The sequence below is a fragment of the Chrysemys picta genome, chromosome 3 (assembly GCF_011386835.1).
Source record: "Chrysemys picta bellii isolate R12L10 chromosome 3, ASM1138683v2, whole genome shotgun sequence".
NCBI lineage: Eukaryota > Metazoa > Chordata > Testudines > Emydidae > Chrysemys > Chrysemys picta.
The window spans coordinates 113,503,068-113,522,907 of NC_088793.1; the positions used below are offsets into that span (position 1 = coordinate 113,503,068).

The window sequence follows — 19,840 nt, forward strand, 5'->3', positions numbered from 1 at the left end:
GTTACTCTGACACAATTTGCAATTGAATTATTTGTTTAGAGGGCTGTGTTAGTGAAACCTGTGTTATGTGAAGGAGGAGCAGGGAGAGCGTATTCCCTAAAGCCCATTTTGTGTGTGTGCACATGCTTTAAGGTATCTCCCATGGACCTGCCTCAGTGTGTCTGCTAGTGGTGCCTCAGTGTGTGGTGGGGGCAACAGCAGTGCCATAGTGAGCTTTTCAAGTACTGAGGTCCAAACTAGCATGCAGCCACAGAATCTTTAAAGGGCAGTGACAGGTGGACCAAGTAATCTATCAATGAGACAGGTTTCAGAGTGGTAGCCGTGTTAGTCTGTATCAGCAAAAAGAATGAGTACTTGTGGCACCTTAGAGACTAACAAATAGGTGCCACTAACAAATTTGTTAGTCTCTAAGGTGCCACAAGTACTCCTTGTTCTTTTTGCTATCAATGAGAGAATCTGTCAGGTATTTAACCTTCCTCATACCACTCACTCATTACAACCAATAGAATTGTGGCACGCAAATTAGCTATAGAGGATAGGTGGTGATTGATTGAATTACCTCTAATGTCACACTGGCCCCACTTAAGTGTTACCTGAACAACTGACCTGACCTGTCTGTACCCTATATAATATAGTAATTAGATACAGCAATCAATAATGTAGTTTATTGGCAACCTAATTTCTTCAAAAATAGCATATGTAAAAGATTTCAATTAATTTTAACAATATGGAACATTTAAAGTGTCATTTAATTGTAAAGATCATTTGGGACAAAGAGCAGATGTACACAGATGTTAAATTTTTAAATAACCATTTAAACTTATGGGTTAATTAATAAAATTACTTAAATTCCTTCTGGACTCTAAGAGTAAGCAGTGTACATTTAGGGAGGATATCGTATATTTTTCAGACAACACAAATAAGTTGAATCCTGCTTTAAATGCAAAATGGAACTCAACCTTGACTATGGAGTTGCAAAAAGCATTTCCATAATCATATCAGTAATAACTCTACTGAAGTCAGTTGAGTTATATGGGCATAAAACTGGTCAGAGGAAAAGAATCAGAGCCAGTATGTATTTACAACAAGTCAGGCTCAGGAAACCAGGTTTCTATTCCTGCTAGTGACACACTCTGTGACCTTAGGCTAGTCATGTAATCTCTGTGCCGCAGTTCTTGTGAGTGACAACTTTATAGGGGTGTTGTGAAGAAATACATGAACAGGAGGTGTTCAGTGTCACAGTTTAGTGGCACCTGTATTTCCCCCTCTGTGGTCCCTCAACGGCACTCACTCTAGGCTTCTGGCTCCTCAGTTGTAACCTGTCTTGGATAGAGACCTGCATCTCTCTCCCTCCTGACAGGCTGCCAGTTCCCTGCCTATGTTGTGATAGCGTCAGTGAATGGTGGAGGAACAGGCAAATTGTCTTATGTTAATTCTATAGCTAAGTACCGGTGAGGGACCTCCTTCAAAGTCATCCTAATTGCCTTGTGTTCCTGGAGGAACTTCCAACTTGTCAAAGAGGACATGAAATTGTGTAAAAGATCCTTGGGAACTGATTCTGTCATCTCAGATCTGCTTAGGTTTCCTCAGGGGAAGTTTGAGTCGCAAGACTGAGGTCCCAGTTATGCTGGTATGCCCTGAATATGATATTTGGACATTTGACTATAACCTATTAACTATTTCTAAAAGAACTCTTTGCAACTACAAAGCTCACCATCTCTTCTATGAATCTGCACCTAAATGAATTCAACTCATTTCTATATGTATATTGATCTTTTAACCATTCTCTCTTTTGTTTTTTTAATAAAGTTTAGTTTAGTTAAGAATTGGCTGTAGCGTATATTTGGGTAAAATCTGAAACATTCATTAACCTGGGAGGTAATGTGTCCGATCCTTTGGGATCGGTAGAACCTTTTGTGTTATATAATGAAATAAGATTTACAGAAATTTTCATCATATTTGACATGGGTACCTGGATGGAGGCCTGAGGCTGGATCACTTTAAGGGAACTGTGTTGTTTGGACTTCTGAGTAACCAGTAAGGTAATAAAGAAGCTGTTTTATGCTGGCTTGGTAAATCTAAGTATCGGAATATTCACCATCTGTTTGGGGATTGTCTGCCCCATTCTTTGCAGTTCACCCTAATTGAGTGACCATAGCTGGCTTCCTACTAGGACCCCGGTCACACCTTCATTCAGCTTAGTTCTCTGACATTGAGGCTATATCTACAGTACTGCGGTAAGTCGACCTACGCTACGCAATTCCAGCTACGTGAATAACGTAGCTGGAGTTGATGTAACTTAGGTCGAGTTACTGCGGGGTCTACACCGTGAGAGGTCGATGGGAGAAAATCTCCCATCGACTTACTTTACTTTTCTCGTCGGAGGCAGAGTACAGGGGTCAACTGGAGAGAGATCTGCTGTTGATTTAGTTTCAGAGTAGCAGCCGTGTTAGTCTGTATCCGCAAAAAGAAGAACAGGAGTACTTGTGGCACCTTAGAGACTAACAAATTTATTAGAGCATAAGCTTTCGTGGACTACAGCCCACTTCTTCGGATGCATCCGAAGAAGTGGGCTGTAGTCCACGAAAGCTTATGCTCTAATAAATTTGTTAGTCTCTAAGGTGCCACAAGTACTCCTGTTCTTCTTTTTGTTGATTTAGTGGGACTTTACTAGACTCGCCAGTGGATTGATCTCGGAGCCTCGATCCCCGCCATAGTGTAGACCTGCCCTGAGAGGCAGGGAACAGGTAATCAGCAGATTATGGTTCTCTCCCTAGGGTGCAGCTTCAAAAGACTGGAAGTAAAGAATTTGCATTCACCTCCTGCTAGAGATTCCCAGGAAAACCACTTAACATTGTATGTCCCTTAAATTCCTTCTTGTCTGGCACACTGTCAGCACAATCCTTTGAAGTTCATACCACTTCCCAGGGTGCACATCTACCCCCCAGGCATGGTATATATAATACTGACCTACAAACATACATAACTTTTGTATTTAGTACAACTGACTCCAAAGATACTTAAACTTCATTGAATCAGGTTTTTCAAGGACACTGCAGGAAATCGCCATATTTGTCACTCAGCTATTGCCACGACGGAAGCCATAGAAAAAGCTACTGTTAACGTGCTATACATTTAATAGCGAGAGACACGCGAGAACTGAGACCACAGCACTCTGCGGAAGCCTGGCTTTAGGTTCAAACTTCACAGCTGCCCTTTTCTTTAAAACAGGCCTGAACCAACCCTCCCACACATCCCCAAAATCCCAAACACTCCAGCCTTTGCTGAGGCGGCGCTGTAAAGCAGCATGCTGCTTGTGGCTCTCACTGCCTCTGCCAGCTCCCCCCTAAAACCGACTGCATACAGCCTCTCCCCAAACAGATCCCACATATCCTCGCCTATATATATAATTTATATGTGTGCAACACCTACAGTGACGCAGCTAGAACGTTGCGACTTCTACTTCCCCCGATCCCGCCAGCCCCCAACGAAGATATTCGACCCCTCTTCCCTGCCCTTCTCTGGGTGCGCATGCGCAGAGCTAGCTGGCGGCCGTTGAGAATGTCGGGCGCGCGGGGCGGTGGGCGCGCGGCCCCTCCCCCCGGCGGGCGCGCGGCAGGGGAGGAGGCGGCGCCTGTGTCGGCGCTAGAGGTTGTGTCGTTCCTAGGCAAGCTTCTCTGCGCAGTCGCGGCGCTGAAGGCGGCTCTCTACCTGCTCCGCAGAGTGTGTCTAGCGATGGCCTGGAAGTCGGGAGGCTCCAGCCACTCCGAGCTCATCCACAACCTGCGCAGTGAGTCTGGGGCCGGCCAGGCGAGGGAGGGGCCCCGGCGCGCACGGCCCCAACAACCCCTTCCCCCGGCCGTTACCGGCCCCTCGGCAAGACGCACGTCACATTCCGTCCTGGGCTGGGGAGAGACCCACTGTCACTGAGCGGGCCGGGGAGCGCCGGGAGGAACCCGGCTCTAGGGATGGGTTGTCCGCTGGGGGCGCGGGGCCACCGCCGCCTCTGGGTATGTGCGTTGGGGGGACCAGCCCCGCCCCTGCGGGTAGGTCCCCGCGCAGCCAGTCTGAGGGCGGCGGCTGCCGCTGGGGATGCAGCGGCGGCTCCTCTCCCGCTCCAGGCTCGGCCTGGGCTGCAGCCGCCGGGGGTGGGGGCGTGCCGTGCGGCGGCGGCTGTCACCCTGCCCGCCGGTGCTGGCCGCCTCGTGTCCCCTCCTGTCTGCCCCGTGCTTCAGGCGGCGCGTGCCCGGGGCGGGATCCCCCACCGGGCCGGGGAGGGCTGTGGCGGGGAGCCGTTGGGTCCGAGTGATAGCGGGGGAGACTGGCTGGGAGCGTTGAACGGCCTGAGGCCATTGCGGGAGGCGGTACTTCACCGTGTCACGGTCCCTTTGTATCGGTGTCGCTGGACGTTGTCCGGCGCGTGGCTTTTAGCGGCTTAAATCCCGGGGGGAGGAGTGGTTGGTTGTGGCCGCGATGCACAGATGAAATCCAGGGCGACGCGCTGGTAGGAGTCCGGTCCCCTCCTCCTCAGGGAGCGCGGGGCTCAGCTGGTGCCTGTGGGCCGTCCAGGTTACAGGCTCCTCTGGAAAGTGCTGCGTGGCTCTTGATATCACCCCACCTTCCCAGTGCCCACCTGAGGTGCAGTTTTTCTCTCACTTTTCCCAGGGCTTGCACTGCTCCTGTGTTGGGTGCGGCAAGGTTGGGACTGATGCCCACAGCTGTGTTCTGTTTTAGTGACCTGCAGCCCAAGGGGGAGGTGTGGGCTGGTTTGTGTGTGTGATCCAAATTGAGAGGAGGTACGGTAGGGAGTTAAGATCAGGAGCCTGGTAGGCTTAAGTTCCATCATTTTTCATATTAGCCTTTGACTGATACATTTGTAGTGCCCCTCTCCTAGCTCCTGGAAGGGGAAAGGATCTCTTTCCTCCCAGAGTCTCCTAAACATCGGGAGGCGAGGGTGACCACAAGAAGGACATAATTTTTCTGTAAACTGCGTTAGTAGTTTGCCTCCATTGTTTTACTTCTGCAATTCTGGGTTCTGCAAGGGTGCTTGTTTCTCAGTCACTCTGTTTCACAGGGAGGGAAGAATGTAGTTTTTGGTAATATCTCCTAGCCCCTTTATTTCAGAGCCCTTTCCCTTTCTCTAGTGTTTACCTTTGTCATCTCTAGGCTTGGCAGAATTTGATTTTTATTATTTATAATTTTGATGGATGTATTTATTTTTAAACACTGTTTCAATTTTCATCAATTTAAACATTCACAGTTATGGGAAATTATAGGGGTTGTCAGGCAATAATTATTTAATGATGATAGAAGTTGATATTCAAAAAGTTAAAAGCTTGTTAACCATTAAAACACAAATTTGCAACATCACATGTCAAAACATACAAAGTAAATATCCTTAAATCAAACTCCAATAAGTTGTCAAGCAGTATTTTTTCTTACTTTCCCTCTCTGCAAACTTCAATGATTATTGCTGGAAGTATTTTTTGTCCATTAGTAAACATTGATTTCACCATACACACACTGACATTTACTGATAAAAATCTAATCCTTCCAAACCTACTCATATCTTACCCATACTGCATGCAGCACAGTATAGTGCTGAGATTATTTTCAGTTTCCTACTGACTACTGGGCTCTGGATAAAGCCTGTGAAACTGGCTACATTAGGAAGGCTATGGGCAGTTAGAGGCACTGGAGCTGTCTCTTCTGCCGATGCAGTAAGTTAACACTAGGTTTGTTAACATTTCAAAGATTATCTTTTCAATTCTAAATGCTAAAAATGTTTTTAAATGAGTTTTGGCTCTCCAAACGCTGATAGTGTAAGTCTCCTCACTTGTCTGGGAAGGCTTTCAAAGGTAGACATGGATTTTTCAAGCCTTAAAAACATATATGCTCCTGCAGCATTTACTGCTCTGAGAACGTGAAGGTGAAATTGACTTCATTGCTTTGCTCTCTCTAAGATGAGAGAATTGCAAAAATGTCAAACAGCGTAAAAAGTAAATTGGATTCTGAAACTTCTACTTTGAAGAAGTTGAAATAATAGTAATATAAAAATACATATGTGTAAAGAGATTTAAGTTGTACTTCTATTTTCAGTGCTTTTATTAAGATACCTATTTAACTGGTAGGAGCAGTTAAACACTTAAATAGTATTTTTGTAGAGAATCTGAATTATATAGTTGATAATTTATTCAAAGCTATTATGTGCAATGAGGCCGTCTGTGCCATTGACTTCATTGTTCTCTGTGCTCGTACAGAGATCTGTCTGAGTGGAGCCAACTTCAGGATTGAGGCCAGAAATTCTAAATAGGAAACAACAATTAAAATAAGTCTTAATATTGTATTGACCTAGCATAGATAAAACAGACTTTTAAAAAAAAAATCTGCAGAGTCACATACAGTTTAATTCCATTATACACATTTTATCAATTGAAATAACTTAGATATATTTTTCTGATTTGCTGTGAAGGAAAATGCATGCAGGCTACACAAGAAAGGGTTCTAGACATTGCTTCAAAATTAACATTTGGGAAGGAATTCAGCTGTGTATTGTATTTTTTAGACTTTATTCTTTTATTTGGATAGCTTTGTTATCAATACAATGATGTACCTTTTGTTAAGAGACAGAATGGCAAAACACAAATGATCCAATAAACTTGATGTTGAGTTTAATTGTGTGTTTATGCATGTATATAATCCTAGGATAAATAAAAAGAAAACAAATATTACTCTGTCAGGCTAGTGTGTAGTAGCTGAGCTGGTTCTTAAATCATTTTTAAACGGTTAAATGTCAGAACATGCTGTTAGTATGAGAAAACGTGACTTGTTAGTATAATTTTATTCAATTATAAGCTCCCTTACTCAGTTGCGACCTTAATTGTAGAACTGTCATTGTCCTATAATGGTATTAATCATTTATAGTAGGAGATCAGTCCTTGGGTTTTTGCTTTGTCTACTTGCACACTGAATCTGGCTAGAATTTCTTCTGAGGCCTGTCTTACTGGGTATGTCTTCACAGTAGCTTGCAGGTGGGATTCCTAGTGCAGGTAGACATTCATGTGCTAGGTCTGCTCGAGCTAGCGCACTAAAAACGCAGTGTGGCCATGGTGGCTTGGACTAGCTGCCCAAGTATATGCACAAGGGATTGGGAAGGATCATACATGAGTGGCTCGCCTAAGCTGCTTCAGCCACGCTTTTTTAGGGCACTAGAGCAGAGCCACTGTGTGTGTTTACCCACGCTGGAAATCATGCTTTCCAGATGGTTTGTAGACATACCCACTGGTTTCATACCTTTAGAAGGTGCAGACTAAAAGGGGAGGGCCCCAGAGACCTATTTCATATTCGGTGCACAATGGTACATCTAAAGATGCCCTCCAATTGAACAAGAGACTTTGCAGAGACCAATGCCTCATGCACTGTAAACCTTCAGTAAATTTTTGCCCAGCTAACTTATTACGATTAGTTTGCTGTACCTTTTGCTTAAAATGTTATGCAGGTTTTCTTTAAAAACAAACAGAAATGCTGGTTGTGAACAAACAGATTTCAACTCTACTAAATGAAAATAATTTTTGATGGAACATTCAAAGGCATTTCTCATTGAAGGCTGGTTTTTCCCCATTGTTTGAATCCCAGCTCCAGTGCTAGTGCCATCTTAAGAAATGCATTTTTTAACCATTATGTTGCCGGCACAGAGGCCCGAGGATAGCAACAGCGGGGTTCGTTGCCCGGTGTGCTTCGCGCCAATAAACACACCAGGGTGGAGAAGCAAACAAAGTTTATTTGAGTTCTCAAAGTGGTGCAAGGAGACAGGCAAGTCTCAGATCAAGCACACCAGCAAAAACAGTTTTCCTCTCTTTATACATTTTACAACTAAGCCCCCCCCCCCCCCCCCCCGTCTACCCCCCTCTCTACCGAAGGCATGTTTATACATTTAAGCAATTAAATCATTCTAGGGCTATAAATCTAGTTTGTTAGTAACACTCCTCTAAACTGTTACCTGGTCCTGTTTACCCTTGGTTTATTACCTCTTCAGCCAGAAACATGCTAGCCTCATCATTATCGCTTGGTACCTAGTATGGGGGGGGAAGGGGGGTTGTAACTGATAATTGGCTGTTTACACATTCCATGCATCTAGCTTTCGAGGTCGATTAGAGTTAAACATTGAAGAACTTTGGTTCACTCAGGCCTAGCGATATCAACAATTCCCTCTTTTGAGAATACTCAACAAGCTTTTGGCTGAGTTTTCTCATATTCTGTGGACCAGATACGATTGAGTGCCATGGAGCTGGGGTTCTCAATGAGAGGGTATGCTGGGATTTCTGGGGAACGGGGGGCACAAAGCTTACGAAGGAGCAATTTAAAACAAGCAATCAGGAGGAGGTGACCAGGCACAGTACCACACCTGTGAGGAGGAGACGCACAAGGCCATTTCCCAGTCCTCCTAGGTTGGGCAACCAACTCCAAAGGGAATCAAAAACTGTGGGTTCCCTTTCCTGGGCTTTCCACTGCTCGAAAGCCTGTTCGGCTGACAGGACGTGCTTGTTAATGTCCTGTGAGTTTTCCGGGACATAAGTACAACATTCACTCCCAATAAGGACACACTCCCTGCCCTGGGAGGCTAAAACGTAATCTATGGCCTGTCTGTTTTGCAGGGACAGCAACCGGAGCTGGTAAAGCTCTGAGTTAAGGCTTTTCTCTATGGCCAAGGTCTCATTGGCATACTTAGTGAGAAACAGAGAGCCTACGATAAAATTGAGCCAGTCATCCCACCCCATAGGATGGGAGGAAGATCATACCCAACCTGTCTCCTTCTGTAATGGGCTCTGGGGTGGCATACAAAGATCTACGCTGCCTGGAGCGGCCAGGGGGCAGTTTAGGGAGGACACGAAGGGGAGGGGCAAGGTATCCTAGATAGCAGCTTCCATACCACCGATGCGGTAGCCACTTATAGGCACTTATAGGCAGAGGTACTGCAAATATAAAAGGAGTGGCCATTCCCTACCAAGCCATTATAACCGCTACTCCACCTATTTGTTTGGGTGTCACTAAACGATCCGAACTGAGTGGTAGAGTCGGATTTGCCATTAACATAGACAGGGATGGAAGCGTCACTGTCAGGGGACAAATAATACTGACAGGTGCTATTCCCAGCAAACCAGGTGTGATTGTTGGACTTGAACTGTCGATAGCACACCAACCCAAGGGCCACTGACCGCAGCCTAATAGGGGAAGGGATATACGTTGAGTTGGCCTGCGGCTTCCAGGGGTTGTCCCTTAACACATACTGGGACTCAATGGTACAGTTTTGCGACAAGGGGGTACCCGAGGCATTTTTTCCCCCTACTGAACCATCCCCAACAGATATCTGACCAATTTTGGGGAGCTAAACTCCAGGATAACCCTGCTGCGTTGTGTGGGATTTGGGAGCATACCCAGCAGTTAGAGAGGTTAAACTCTTGGGCAAAGCAAACCTTCAGGGACTCATGTGTTTGTCTCTAAGGCTAGGTCTACACTACCCGCCTGAATCGGTGGGTAGAAATCGACCTCTCGGGGATTGATTTATCGCGTCCCGTTGGGACGCGACAATCGATCCCCAAATCGACGCTCTTACTCCACCAGCGGAGGTGGGAGTAAGCGCCGTCGACGGGAAGCCGCAGAGGTCGATTTTGCCGCCGTCCCTACAGCGGGGTAAGTCGGCTGCGATACGTTGAATTCAGCTACGCTATTCGCATAGCTGAATTTGCGTATCTTAAATTGACCCCCCCCCCCCCCGTAGTGAAGACCTGCCCTGAGTTAGTAGGGATTCCTTTCCATCCCGCATGTGCCTGGGGGGAAACGGGAGTTAACAAGAGTGTCCCTATGGCAAAGAGCACCACTGTGGCAGACCCTGGACCTGAACTCATATTAGGCAGGTGACCCTAGGGCCTAACAATCACAATTCCCCAAATACCCACAAAATAACAATTACCAATAGCAAGCAGATTAAAAACAAAAGGGACCAGGCCACCAGATTAGGCTGGCCCTGTGAAAATAAACACAACCAGTGCTCAAAATTCTTGCGGGGAGTGCGCTGTGACTGTCAAGAGATCACAGGGCATTCCCAGCAGACACCATTGTCGCCTGAATAACAGCTTAAGTCCCAGATCGTCGCTGGCAGTCTTCTCTGCAGGCTGAACGGTCCACCGTTCAGGAGCGGGCAGTGCTTTCAGACGAGAGTGATGAATCCAGTTTTTGTGTCCCTCAACCTTTGCTGCTGTATGGGAGACCAGCAGGATGGTGTGGGGTCCCTTCCACTTCTCTTGGAGAGGCTCGTCTTCCCAGGTCCGAATGAGTACGGAATCGCCTGGCTGCAAGGAGTGGATCGGGGCATCCAGCGGGAGAGGCTGCAAATCTTTAGTATACCTGTGGAGAGAACAGAGAACAGCAGAGAGCACATATACTGAGATAAGAAGCCACACCCCATTTCCCACTCCCCTGCCAGAACCGGTTTACCATTCATAGGCCATGCCCTTCCAAACATAATCTCGAAGGGACTGAGCCCTAACCTGCCCTTTGGGAGAGCACGAATGCGGAGCAAAACAAGGGGCAAAGCATCAGGCCACTTAAGGGAAGCCTCTTGGCAAACCTTTGAGAGGTGCCGCTTAAGTGTCTGATTTGTACGCTCCACTGGCCTGCGGTCGCCATGGCGTGTGAAGCTTCCAGGGGATCTGTAGGGCATCCGATATCTTTTGAATGACGTAGAATGTGACGTGTGTTCCGTTGTCAGATTCCATCCACTGGGGGAGTCTGAAGCAAGGAATGATCTCCTTAACAAATTTAAGAGCCACCATTTTGGCAGTGTTCTTACGGCATGGGAAGGCCTCAGGCCATCCGCTGAATCGATCCACCAAGACAAGGAGGTATCTGAATCCTTGGATTCGGGGAAACTCAGTAAAATCTATTTGCCAAACCAGTCCCGGGTCTGGGGTAGGCTCCAGAGTGGCTGGCAGCACTGACACTCCTGGTTGAGGGTTGTTCTTCTGGCAGACTAGACATTCAGCCTGCACCTGGGCGGCCAGAGGCCTAAGTCCAGAGGTTAGAAAATATTTACCCATTAGCTGAGAGAGAGCCTCCCTCCCTGTATGAGTGGACTGATGTAGTTTCTGTAGCACTGGCCGAATTAGGCCCTTTGGTAGTAGGATCTTTCCTTCCAGGGAGTGGAACCATCCCTCTTTTTCCTGGAGACCGAGCCTGTCGGCCAGGTTCCTTTCCTCGCCAGAGTACTGAGGGGTTGGGAGCTCCCCCACTGATGGGATGAGAGCATGCATATGGGCATCTTCAGCTTCCAGTGGTTCCAGGGTAGCAGCTCGCTTGGCCTCCCTATCCGCCCTAGCATTACCTCTAGCCACATCTTGATCTTCCTTTTGATGAGCCTTGCAGTGTACCACTGCTACCGCTGAGGGAAGCTGTACCGCTTCTAAAAGCCGGAGAAGTTGAAGCCCGTGCTTAACTGGAGAGCTTTGAGCTCTTTGTTTCCATAGACCAGCATGAGCGTGTAGTACCCCAAAGGCATATCTGGAATCAGTAAAAATGTTAACTCTTTTCCGTTTTGACAATTCAAGTGCACGGGTTAAGGCTACCAATTCAGCCAGCTGGGCTGATGTCCCAGCAGGTAAACCCTCTGCTTCCACGGTTTCGTGGAGATTTACAACAGCATAGCCAGCCCTCCTTTGCCCGTTTACAACTGTACTACTGCCATCAATATTCCACTCATAATCAGCATTTGGGAGGGGTTGATCTTTTAAGTCTGGGCGGCTGGAGTATTGAGCATCTGTGGTCTCCAAACAGTCGTGTTCCTGCTCCTCTGTCTCCGGTAACAGGGTAGCTGGGTTAAGGGAGGGACAGGTCTGTAGGATAACTTCAGGATTTTCTACAAGCTTTGCCTGATACCAAGCAACCCGAGCCTGTGTAAGCCAGAGACCACCCTTAGTATCCAGCAGGGCTTGAACCATGTGAGGGGTATACACTTGCACAATTCCCTCCAGTGTCAGTTTCTCAGCTTCCCCAAGCACTAAGGCAGTTGCTGCGACCGCCCGCAAACATGCCGGCAGTCCCTTGGCAACTTGATCCAGTTGTTTAGAGAAATATGCCATGGGACGTTTCCAGGTGCCTAATAACTGAGTAAGCACTCCCAGGGCCACCCCTTTCCTTTCATGCACATACAGTTGGAATGGCTTAGAAAGGTCTGGCAGACCCAGGGCTGGGGCTTCCATCAATTTCCTTTTTAAAACCTTAAATGCCTTGTCAGCTTCTGGGGACCAGTGAAAGGGGTCGTAATCTGCTCCCTTAATACATTCGTACAAGGGTTTAGCCCACAGTCCAAACTCTGGGATCCATATCCTGCAGAAGCCTGCCATACCCAGAAACGCCCTGAGCTGTTTACCATTGCTTGGGATAGGAATTTGGCAGATAGCTTCCTTTCTTTCATTTGACAGCTGACGTTCCCCCTGCCTTATGTAAAATCCTAAGTAGTGTACTTCTGGGAGAGCAATCTGAGCCTTACTCTGTGCTACTTGATATCCTCGGAGTCCAACAAAGTTCAGGAGGCTCACAGTGGCTTTAAGGCAAGAGGTTAGACCCACAGCAGCAATTAACAAGTCATCCACATATTGCAGGAGGAGGACTTTGTCCTCGTTGTCCCACTCCTCCAAGTTTCTTGCCAGGGCCTGGTTGAAAAGGGTGGGGGAATTTTTAAATCCCTGGGCCAGCACTGTCCAGCAAAGCTGCTTTTTAACCCTCCTTTTGTTCTCCCACTCTAAGGAGAAAATCTCCTGAGATTGGGGGTCGACCAGAATCGTGAAGAAAGCATCCTTTAAATCTAGGACCGAAAAATGGGTATACTGCCCCCCTATAGAGGCCAACAGTGTTTACAGGTTTGGAACAAGGGGGGTGCAGAGTCTTAACCCGCTCATTAACCGCTCTCAGGTCCTGGACCAGCCGGTATGCGCCATTGGGCTTTCGTACAGGCAAGATAGGAGTGTTCCAAGCTGACTGGCATTCTCTAAGTACCCCGCACTTTAGGAACTGGTCTCTAGTTTCCTGCAGTCCCTCTCTGGCTTCCCTTTTGATCGGGTACTGCTTGATTCGCACTGGACCTTTTCCTGGCAAGAGCTGAACAGTAACAGGGGTTTGATGGGCTGCCTTTCCTGGGATCCCTGATGCCCATACCAAAGGAAGAACCCGCTTCTCCCACTGACTCCACTCTGGGGCTTGCATGGTTGAGGGCTCAATTGCAAGGGTCATTATCCAGGCATTCTCTGGAGGTAAGGTGAGGCTTATTTCATCTTGAGTGAAATGCAGGGTGGCATCTAAGCGACAAAGCAGATCCCGTCCTAATAGTGGCGTTGGACAATCGGGGAGGTAAACCAGTTTGTGAGATAGAGTTCTATTTCCCAAAGCACATTCCGCTGGGGCATATATTGGGCACTTAGTTCCTTTCCCTGTGGCTCCCACTACAGTGAGAGAATCTGCCACAGGCAGCTGAAGGAGTTGGTTTACAGCGGTTCGTGCATCTCCAGAGTCTATTAAAAAGTCTGTCTGAATCTCCCACCCGCATTTTTAGTCAGGGTTCCAGGGGCAGGATAGTCCATCTCCCCTGACACCCCTATTCTTGATCCTCCGCTGCCATCATAGGGGTACCTTCCCTTTCGGGGCACTCATTTTTCCAATGTCCCTCCTTTCGGCATATGGCACACTGGTTGCAACCCAGAGCCTTTCCTGTAAGCCAGGGCGCCCGTGTCCATGTCCTCTCATTCCCCGGCCCCTTCCACCTTCCTGAAATTTTCCCCTGCCACCAGCCTGTACTGCTGCAACCATCATTTTCACTTGCTTCTTTTCCTTTTCTCCCTCCCTAAGGCTGTAAGCCCTGTTTGCAGTTTCCAAAATCTGTGCCATTGTCATGCCCATCAAATCCTCCTTTTTCTGCAGTTTCCTTTTAATATCAGGGGCTGCACGGCTGGTAAAGATACCCTTTATAATTGCCTCAGTTGCCTGATCATCGGGATTGGCATTAGTAGTTTGCCTGACGGTATCCCGAATACGCTGCAGAAAAGCAACCGGACTCTCTTTTGACTCCTGTACTAGCTCATACGGCTTAGCCCAATTGTTATGTCGGACAGCTGAGTGTCGGAGACCATGATAGGAGCTCCTTGTATACAGTGAGACGGGTGAGATCCATCGGCACGTTGGGATTCCACCGGGGGTCTGCTGTAGGGACCTGAACTGGAGCAACAGGGACGTTTACTGCGTTTGCCTCATGTCTAAGCTGTGCCTCCTCCCGTGCCTTAGACACAACCTGATTACGCTCCACCTCAGACAGCAGGACAGCAGCGTCCGCATAAGGACATTACAGTCATCCCAGTCAGGCTTATGGCTAGCCAGACACCCTTCAAAGACCAAGATAAACTTGCTTGGATTCGTAGAGAATTCCCCTGCCTGTGCCTTAAAGGCTGCTAGGTCCACTGGGTTAAAAGGCACATCGGTGTAAACCTGCATTGTAGTGGCTGGGCGATTTTCTGCTTCTGGACGGGCTATCAGAGTCTCAGTAATCAATGGATAGAATCCCACCGAGGGGCAATTTCTGGGACCTGAGGCACCCTATTTTTATATGGTGGGGGTGTTGGAGCCGAAGGGGACACCGACTCTGCCATCACAACCGGGGGAGGGTTCTGGGGACTAACAGTAGTTACTACCGAACCTGTCGGAGTCAAATTACACCTTTGCAAAAGATCTGACCTATCTCTTAACAACATAAACAACTGTACATACATATGTTCATTCCATTTACCCGTTTGCTGACAAAACAGAAGCAATTGAAGGATCGTATTATAATTAAGTGATCCCTCCGGTGGCCACCTTTCCTGGTCCTCTAGCTGGTATTGAGGCCAGTCTACTGTACAGAATCTTTTCAGTTTACTTTTAATCAATGGATCCGATCCAAACACTTTCCAGTTCACCAGAATGCATTCTAAGGGTGTACACCTTGCCCTGCCTGCAGTACTCTGTCCCTGCCCCATACTCTAGGGAGACACTGGGCGTCCCCAGGTCAAAACAGGTAAAGTCCCCACTGGACTGTTCCTACCTTATCCAAGGGTCCGGTTCTGCACTGTCGCCCGCAGCTGCTTCTCCACTACTCGAGCGCGTTGTACCCTCCGGGGTCGACCAAACCACGTCTCCGCCGAGGCCCCCGATGAAGTCACTGGTGCACGCTGGGCGTCGGTCGTCGCCGCAATCCGTCGACCTCTGAGAGGGGTCCGGGCAAGTCTAAATTTCAGCCTCGAGCCCACCCAGGGACGCCAAGACTGTTGCCGGCACAGAGGCCCGAGGATAGCAACAGGGGGTTCGTTGCCCGGTGTGCTTCGCGCCAATAAACACACCAGGGTGGAGAAGCAAACAAAGTTTATTTGAGATCTCAAAGTGGTGCAAGAAGACAGGCAAGTCTCAGATCAAGCACACCAGCAAAAACAGTTTTCCTCTCTTTATACATTTTACAACTAAGCCCCCCCCTCTACCGAAGACATGTTTATACATTTAAGCAATTAAATCATTCTAGGGCTATAAGTCTAGTTTGTTAGTAACACTCCTCTAAACTGTTACTTGGTCCTGTTTACCCTTGGTTTATTACCTCTTCAGCCAGAAACATGCTAGCCTCATCATTATCGCTTGGTACCTGGTATTGGGGGGGGGGGGGGTTGTAACTGATAATTGGCTGTTTACACATTCCATGCATCTAGCTTTCGAGGTTGATAAGAGTTAAACATTGAAGAACTTTGGTTCATTCAGGCCTAGCGATATCAACAATTATAAAAAAAATTCTCAATTTGTTTTCTTTCTCACTTGAAGTAGCTGAACATTCTTTCCCCAAATGTTCAGAAAACAATTTCCTCTTTGAACAGAGATCAGTCCTGGACAACTTAAGCCCAGTAAGTATAATTTACTGAAAAGTTACAGTAAACTGAAAATATTTTTGAAATAGATATACTTAGTCAATCTTTAATAGCTTTAACTGGCATTTAATTTACTGGTGTATTAAAGCATGTAGTGATCCTAGAAAAAGGGAGAGGAGTTGCATAATAGTTCATAATTCATTGATTGCTGCTTGGGTGAAGTGCTCTTTGTAGGATTCTGAACTGGTTCTCTTCCACTTTTCTCATTCTGTTGACCAATCTGCTATCCTCTCAGTTGCTCAAGCTTATAATGTTGGGGTCATCCTAATTTCCTTCCTGTCTTTCATACCCAGGATTGTGTCAAATCATATTGCTTCACGCTATACAACACTTCCAAATTCTGCCACCTCTTCACCATTTCCACAGCTAAAATGTTGGTCCCTGCCCTAGTCATGTCTCACATAGGTTATTGCAATTACCTCTTTAACTTTCTTCCCGTTCTATCCTCTCCAAGCAATACAGTATGCTGCCACAAAAATAATTTTCCTTGATTGCTTCTTTTTGCAATATGCCACTGACGTGCTTGCTGTTCAGGCCATAACCCACCCCACACATTCTCAGATCCCCACCACTAGTTTCCCATCTGATCTCTCATCAAGCTGCTTCATCCTTGCATTCAAGGTTCTGTCTAATACTGATCTCTATATCTTTGCTTGCTTCCTGTTATTTTCCCTCCTGGTTCACATTTGGATGGTTTTCGTCATAGCACTATGAAATACCAACTTAATTTAAAAAATATAAAATTTAAATGAAAGCTCAGATTCTGGAGTAGCTGATGACACTCACTTGAGAGAGATTTCTGCTTTCCCTGATTGAGTGGATTTTTCAACCCATGCTTTTACCTGAGTAACATAGGCAGGCTGTTGACAATTGTCACTCTGCTCTCAAGTAAGCTAAAGATAACTTATCTGAAGATTTTGTTTCTCAGATGTTAAGCTTCTTAAAATCATTTCAGTGTCTTTTGAGAGCAGCAATTTCATCATTGTAGGGATTCTTCAGTAAAGAACCTTCCATCTTAGTTGCTGGCAGATTTCTGAACATATTTCCTGACTTCTGTGGTCCTCTCTTAAGCCTTTTGTGAGGCATATTTTAAGATGATTTCCCATCTGAAGCCATAGATGTCAGATATCTTGATTTTAGTAAGTCTTTTGGCACAGTCCCACATGACAGTCTCATAAGTAAACTAGGGAATTGTGGTGTGGATGAAAGTACTATAAAGTGGGTGCATAGTTTGTTCAAAGACTGTATTCAGTAGTTACCAATGGTTTGCTGTCCAACTTTGGGGACATATCTAGTGGGGTGCCTCACGGGTCTGTCCTGTATCTTGTACTAGTCAGTATTTTCATTAATGACTTGGGATAACGGAGTGGAGAATATGCTTATAGAATGTGTAGATGACATCAAGCTGGATTGCTAGCACGTCAGAGGATGGATTAGTATTCAAAACAACCAGGACAAATTAAAGAATTGGTCTGAAATCAACTAGATGAAATGTAATAAAGAAAAGTGCAAAGTACCACACATAGGAAAAATAAAATGCATTACTACAAAATGGGAATTAACTGGCAAGGAAGTAGTACTGCTGAAAAGGATCTGGGGGTTATTGTGAATCACAAATTGAATATGAGCCAATAACAGTTAATATTATTCTGAGTGTTAATAGAAATGTCACAGAATGGATTGATTTCAACCATTATTTAAGTCACCAAGTTGAAATTCTTGATTAAAATTGCTGATTTTAATCAAGTTTTTCATTTTTGCTTTTTATTTTCTGAAGAAAGGTACATTCTCATTGGTTGATATAAACATTACATGTTGATTTACAGCTAAATAGAGCCTTTACACTAGATTTGATACATCTTTTTGCTGCCTAACAGGGTCCACTATAAACTATATACATTTATTTAAGTAATTATATATAGCTTAACATTTTCAGATTCTCATTACTTAATTGTATATTTTTAGTATGTTAGAAAATTATGAATGATATATTGCTTATTTACTGGATTAATGTTTTGTTCATCTTTTGTGTCAAGCTGCATTGGAATGATAACTGGAATTTAATTAAACACACAACAGCATATAAAATTATTTTTATTGAACAAAATAAACCCTTAATACACTACATGGCCTATTTTGCCATATTTATAAAGCTTGACCTCAAAAGTTAGATTCCTCCGCCCCCCTGCTCCCCCCCTCTCCCCCCTCCCCCCCCCCCCCCCCCCCCCCCCCGCGATTCTTTCTTTACATAGAAAAGGAGAGTTTGTTGCAAAAACAAACCGGGCAATTTTTTCATCACTTACCTCTTTTTGTAATCTGCTGCTTCTTATCACAAATATATCTATGGTTGTTTCTGGATGATTTTTTTTTTCTTTTTGCTATGGGTGATACTGTGGCTATGTAACATACATGATGTGACTGAAACACTATCATTGGCAGATAACTCTGAAACTATAGAAAATGATGGTGATCTTGAAGGTGGATAGTCTTCAGAATCCTGTATGTTGAGGATGGATTCTTCTAAACAAAATAAGTCAATGCAGTTATTAATTATTATTACCATACTGCTCATTTAGTATTACTCATTGCATTCGCTGACACTCAGTACTACTTTAAAGGTGAAATTGTAAAAGGAAGATCTGCCTATTTCAGCTATTTTTTTTTTTTATTACAATTGCATCTAAAATTATAGTACCATAGAGTAACAGCTATATTTTTTGCTCAAACATGAGAATTCAAGAATAGTCCAGAAGGAACATACAGTCCTTAAGAAAGAAGTATGAAATAAAAAAGTTTACCAACCTGAAGATCCTGCATGTTCAGACATGTTCCTTTCATCATCTTCAACGCAGCTTCCTCTTGAGAAGGAACACTTCTCATGATGTTTCATTTGGGCAACCAGGCCTCGCATTTCTTTGTTGCACTGTTTGCATTTTGCACACATGCCTGTCTTACCCACAGGTAGAGGAACTTCATTAAAATATTCCCAAACTGGGTCTCTTTTACGGCCTGCTGCCATTATAGGTTTTCCCTTCTAGTGAGAGAATGGTATGGTAGATCTCAAATCAATGAATGCTACACTCAGAAAGACTTCTGGAATATGCTGCTCAAATAGTTTCACTTTTGTTTCTACTGACTGTCCCTCCCATCTCACATTTATCTCCAGAATTCTTCTCCTTGTCCAGATCTATTCCACCCCCAACAATCTTCTATTCATTGAACTTTTTGAAACTTTGCACTTTTAGAGAGAGGTAAGGGATTGACTCTGTGTACACAAATTTGCAGAGGGACAATAGTGTTGAGGTCTATTTCTCACCTCTCTCTATATATTTAAAAACAGTTTTGCTGTTAACAAGCATATTATCTCTGGAGACACAAATCCACAATTTGAGAACTGCAAAACTAAGCATCTCTGATGATATCTTCTAGACTGAGCACTGGGTAGATAGAAAGACTAACCTAAATCTATACAGAAGCCCTTGGAACCCCATAAGATTGGGTCCCTAATCCATGAGCTATTGGAACTCATTTACAAAACTTTTCTTTTAAACATTACGTGAATATATTGTCTCATACTATAGAATTAGTATTTATAATCCCTATTCCATGGTGAGATGCATTATAGCTCAAAGATATCTTAATTAAAACTATCTTTACATTGCTTTTTTCCTCAAAAAGCATTTTATCAAAAAACTCTGATTTAAATAAAAAATCCGATTTCAAAAAAAGAATCATTGATTTTTATCCACAATGGCCATTGATGAAAGAAAAGTTAAAGTAACATCAGGCCAATTTAAAATCAACATGTTTTCCTCTTAGTAAGGAGTTCTTCATAATTTTCATTGAAATTCAAA

The 19,840-nt window shown here is 45.2% G+C and overlaps 1 protein-coding gene across 4 annotated transcripts in view; it reads left to right on the plus strand.

The window, feature by feature from the left end:
* Window positions 1-3,538: 3,538 nt before the first annotated feature.
* Window positions 3,539-19,840, plus strand: part of PCMT1 (protein-L-isoaspartate (D-aspartate) O-methyltransferase) — a 59,946-nt gene continuing 43,644 nt past the window's right edge. For 2 of the 4 annotated variants that reach the window (XR_010600119.1, XR_010600120.1), the window contains exon 1: window positions 3,558-3,790. Coding sequence is in view for 2 of the 4 variants with exons in the window: in XM_005280449.5 (XP_005280506.2) it covers window positions 3,562-3,790 (229 nt within the window). In the remaining 2 variants the exon portion in view is untranslated. Of the gene's footprint in view, window positions 3,791-19,840 lie in introns of all 4 variants that reach the window. The other 2 variants (XM_005280449.5, XM_005280448.4) reach the window with 2 other exon arrangements.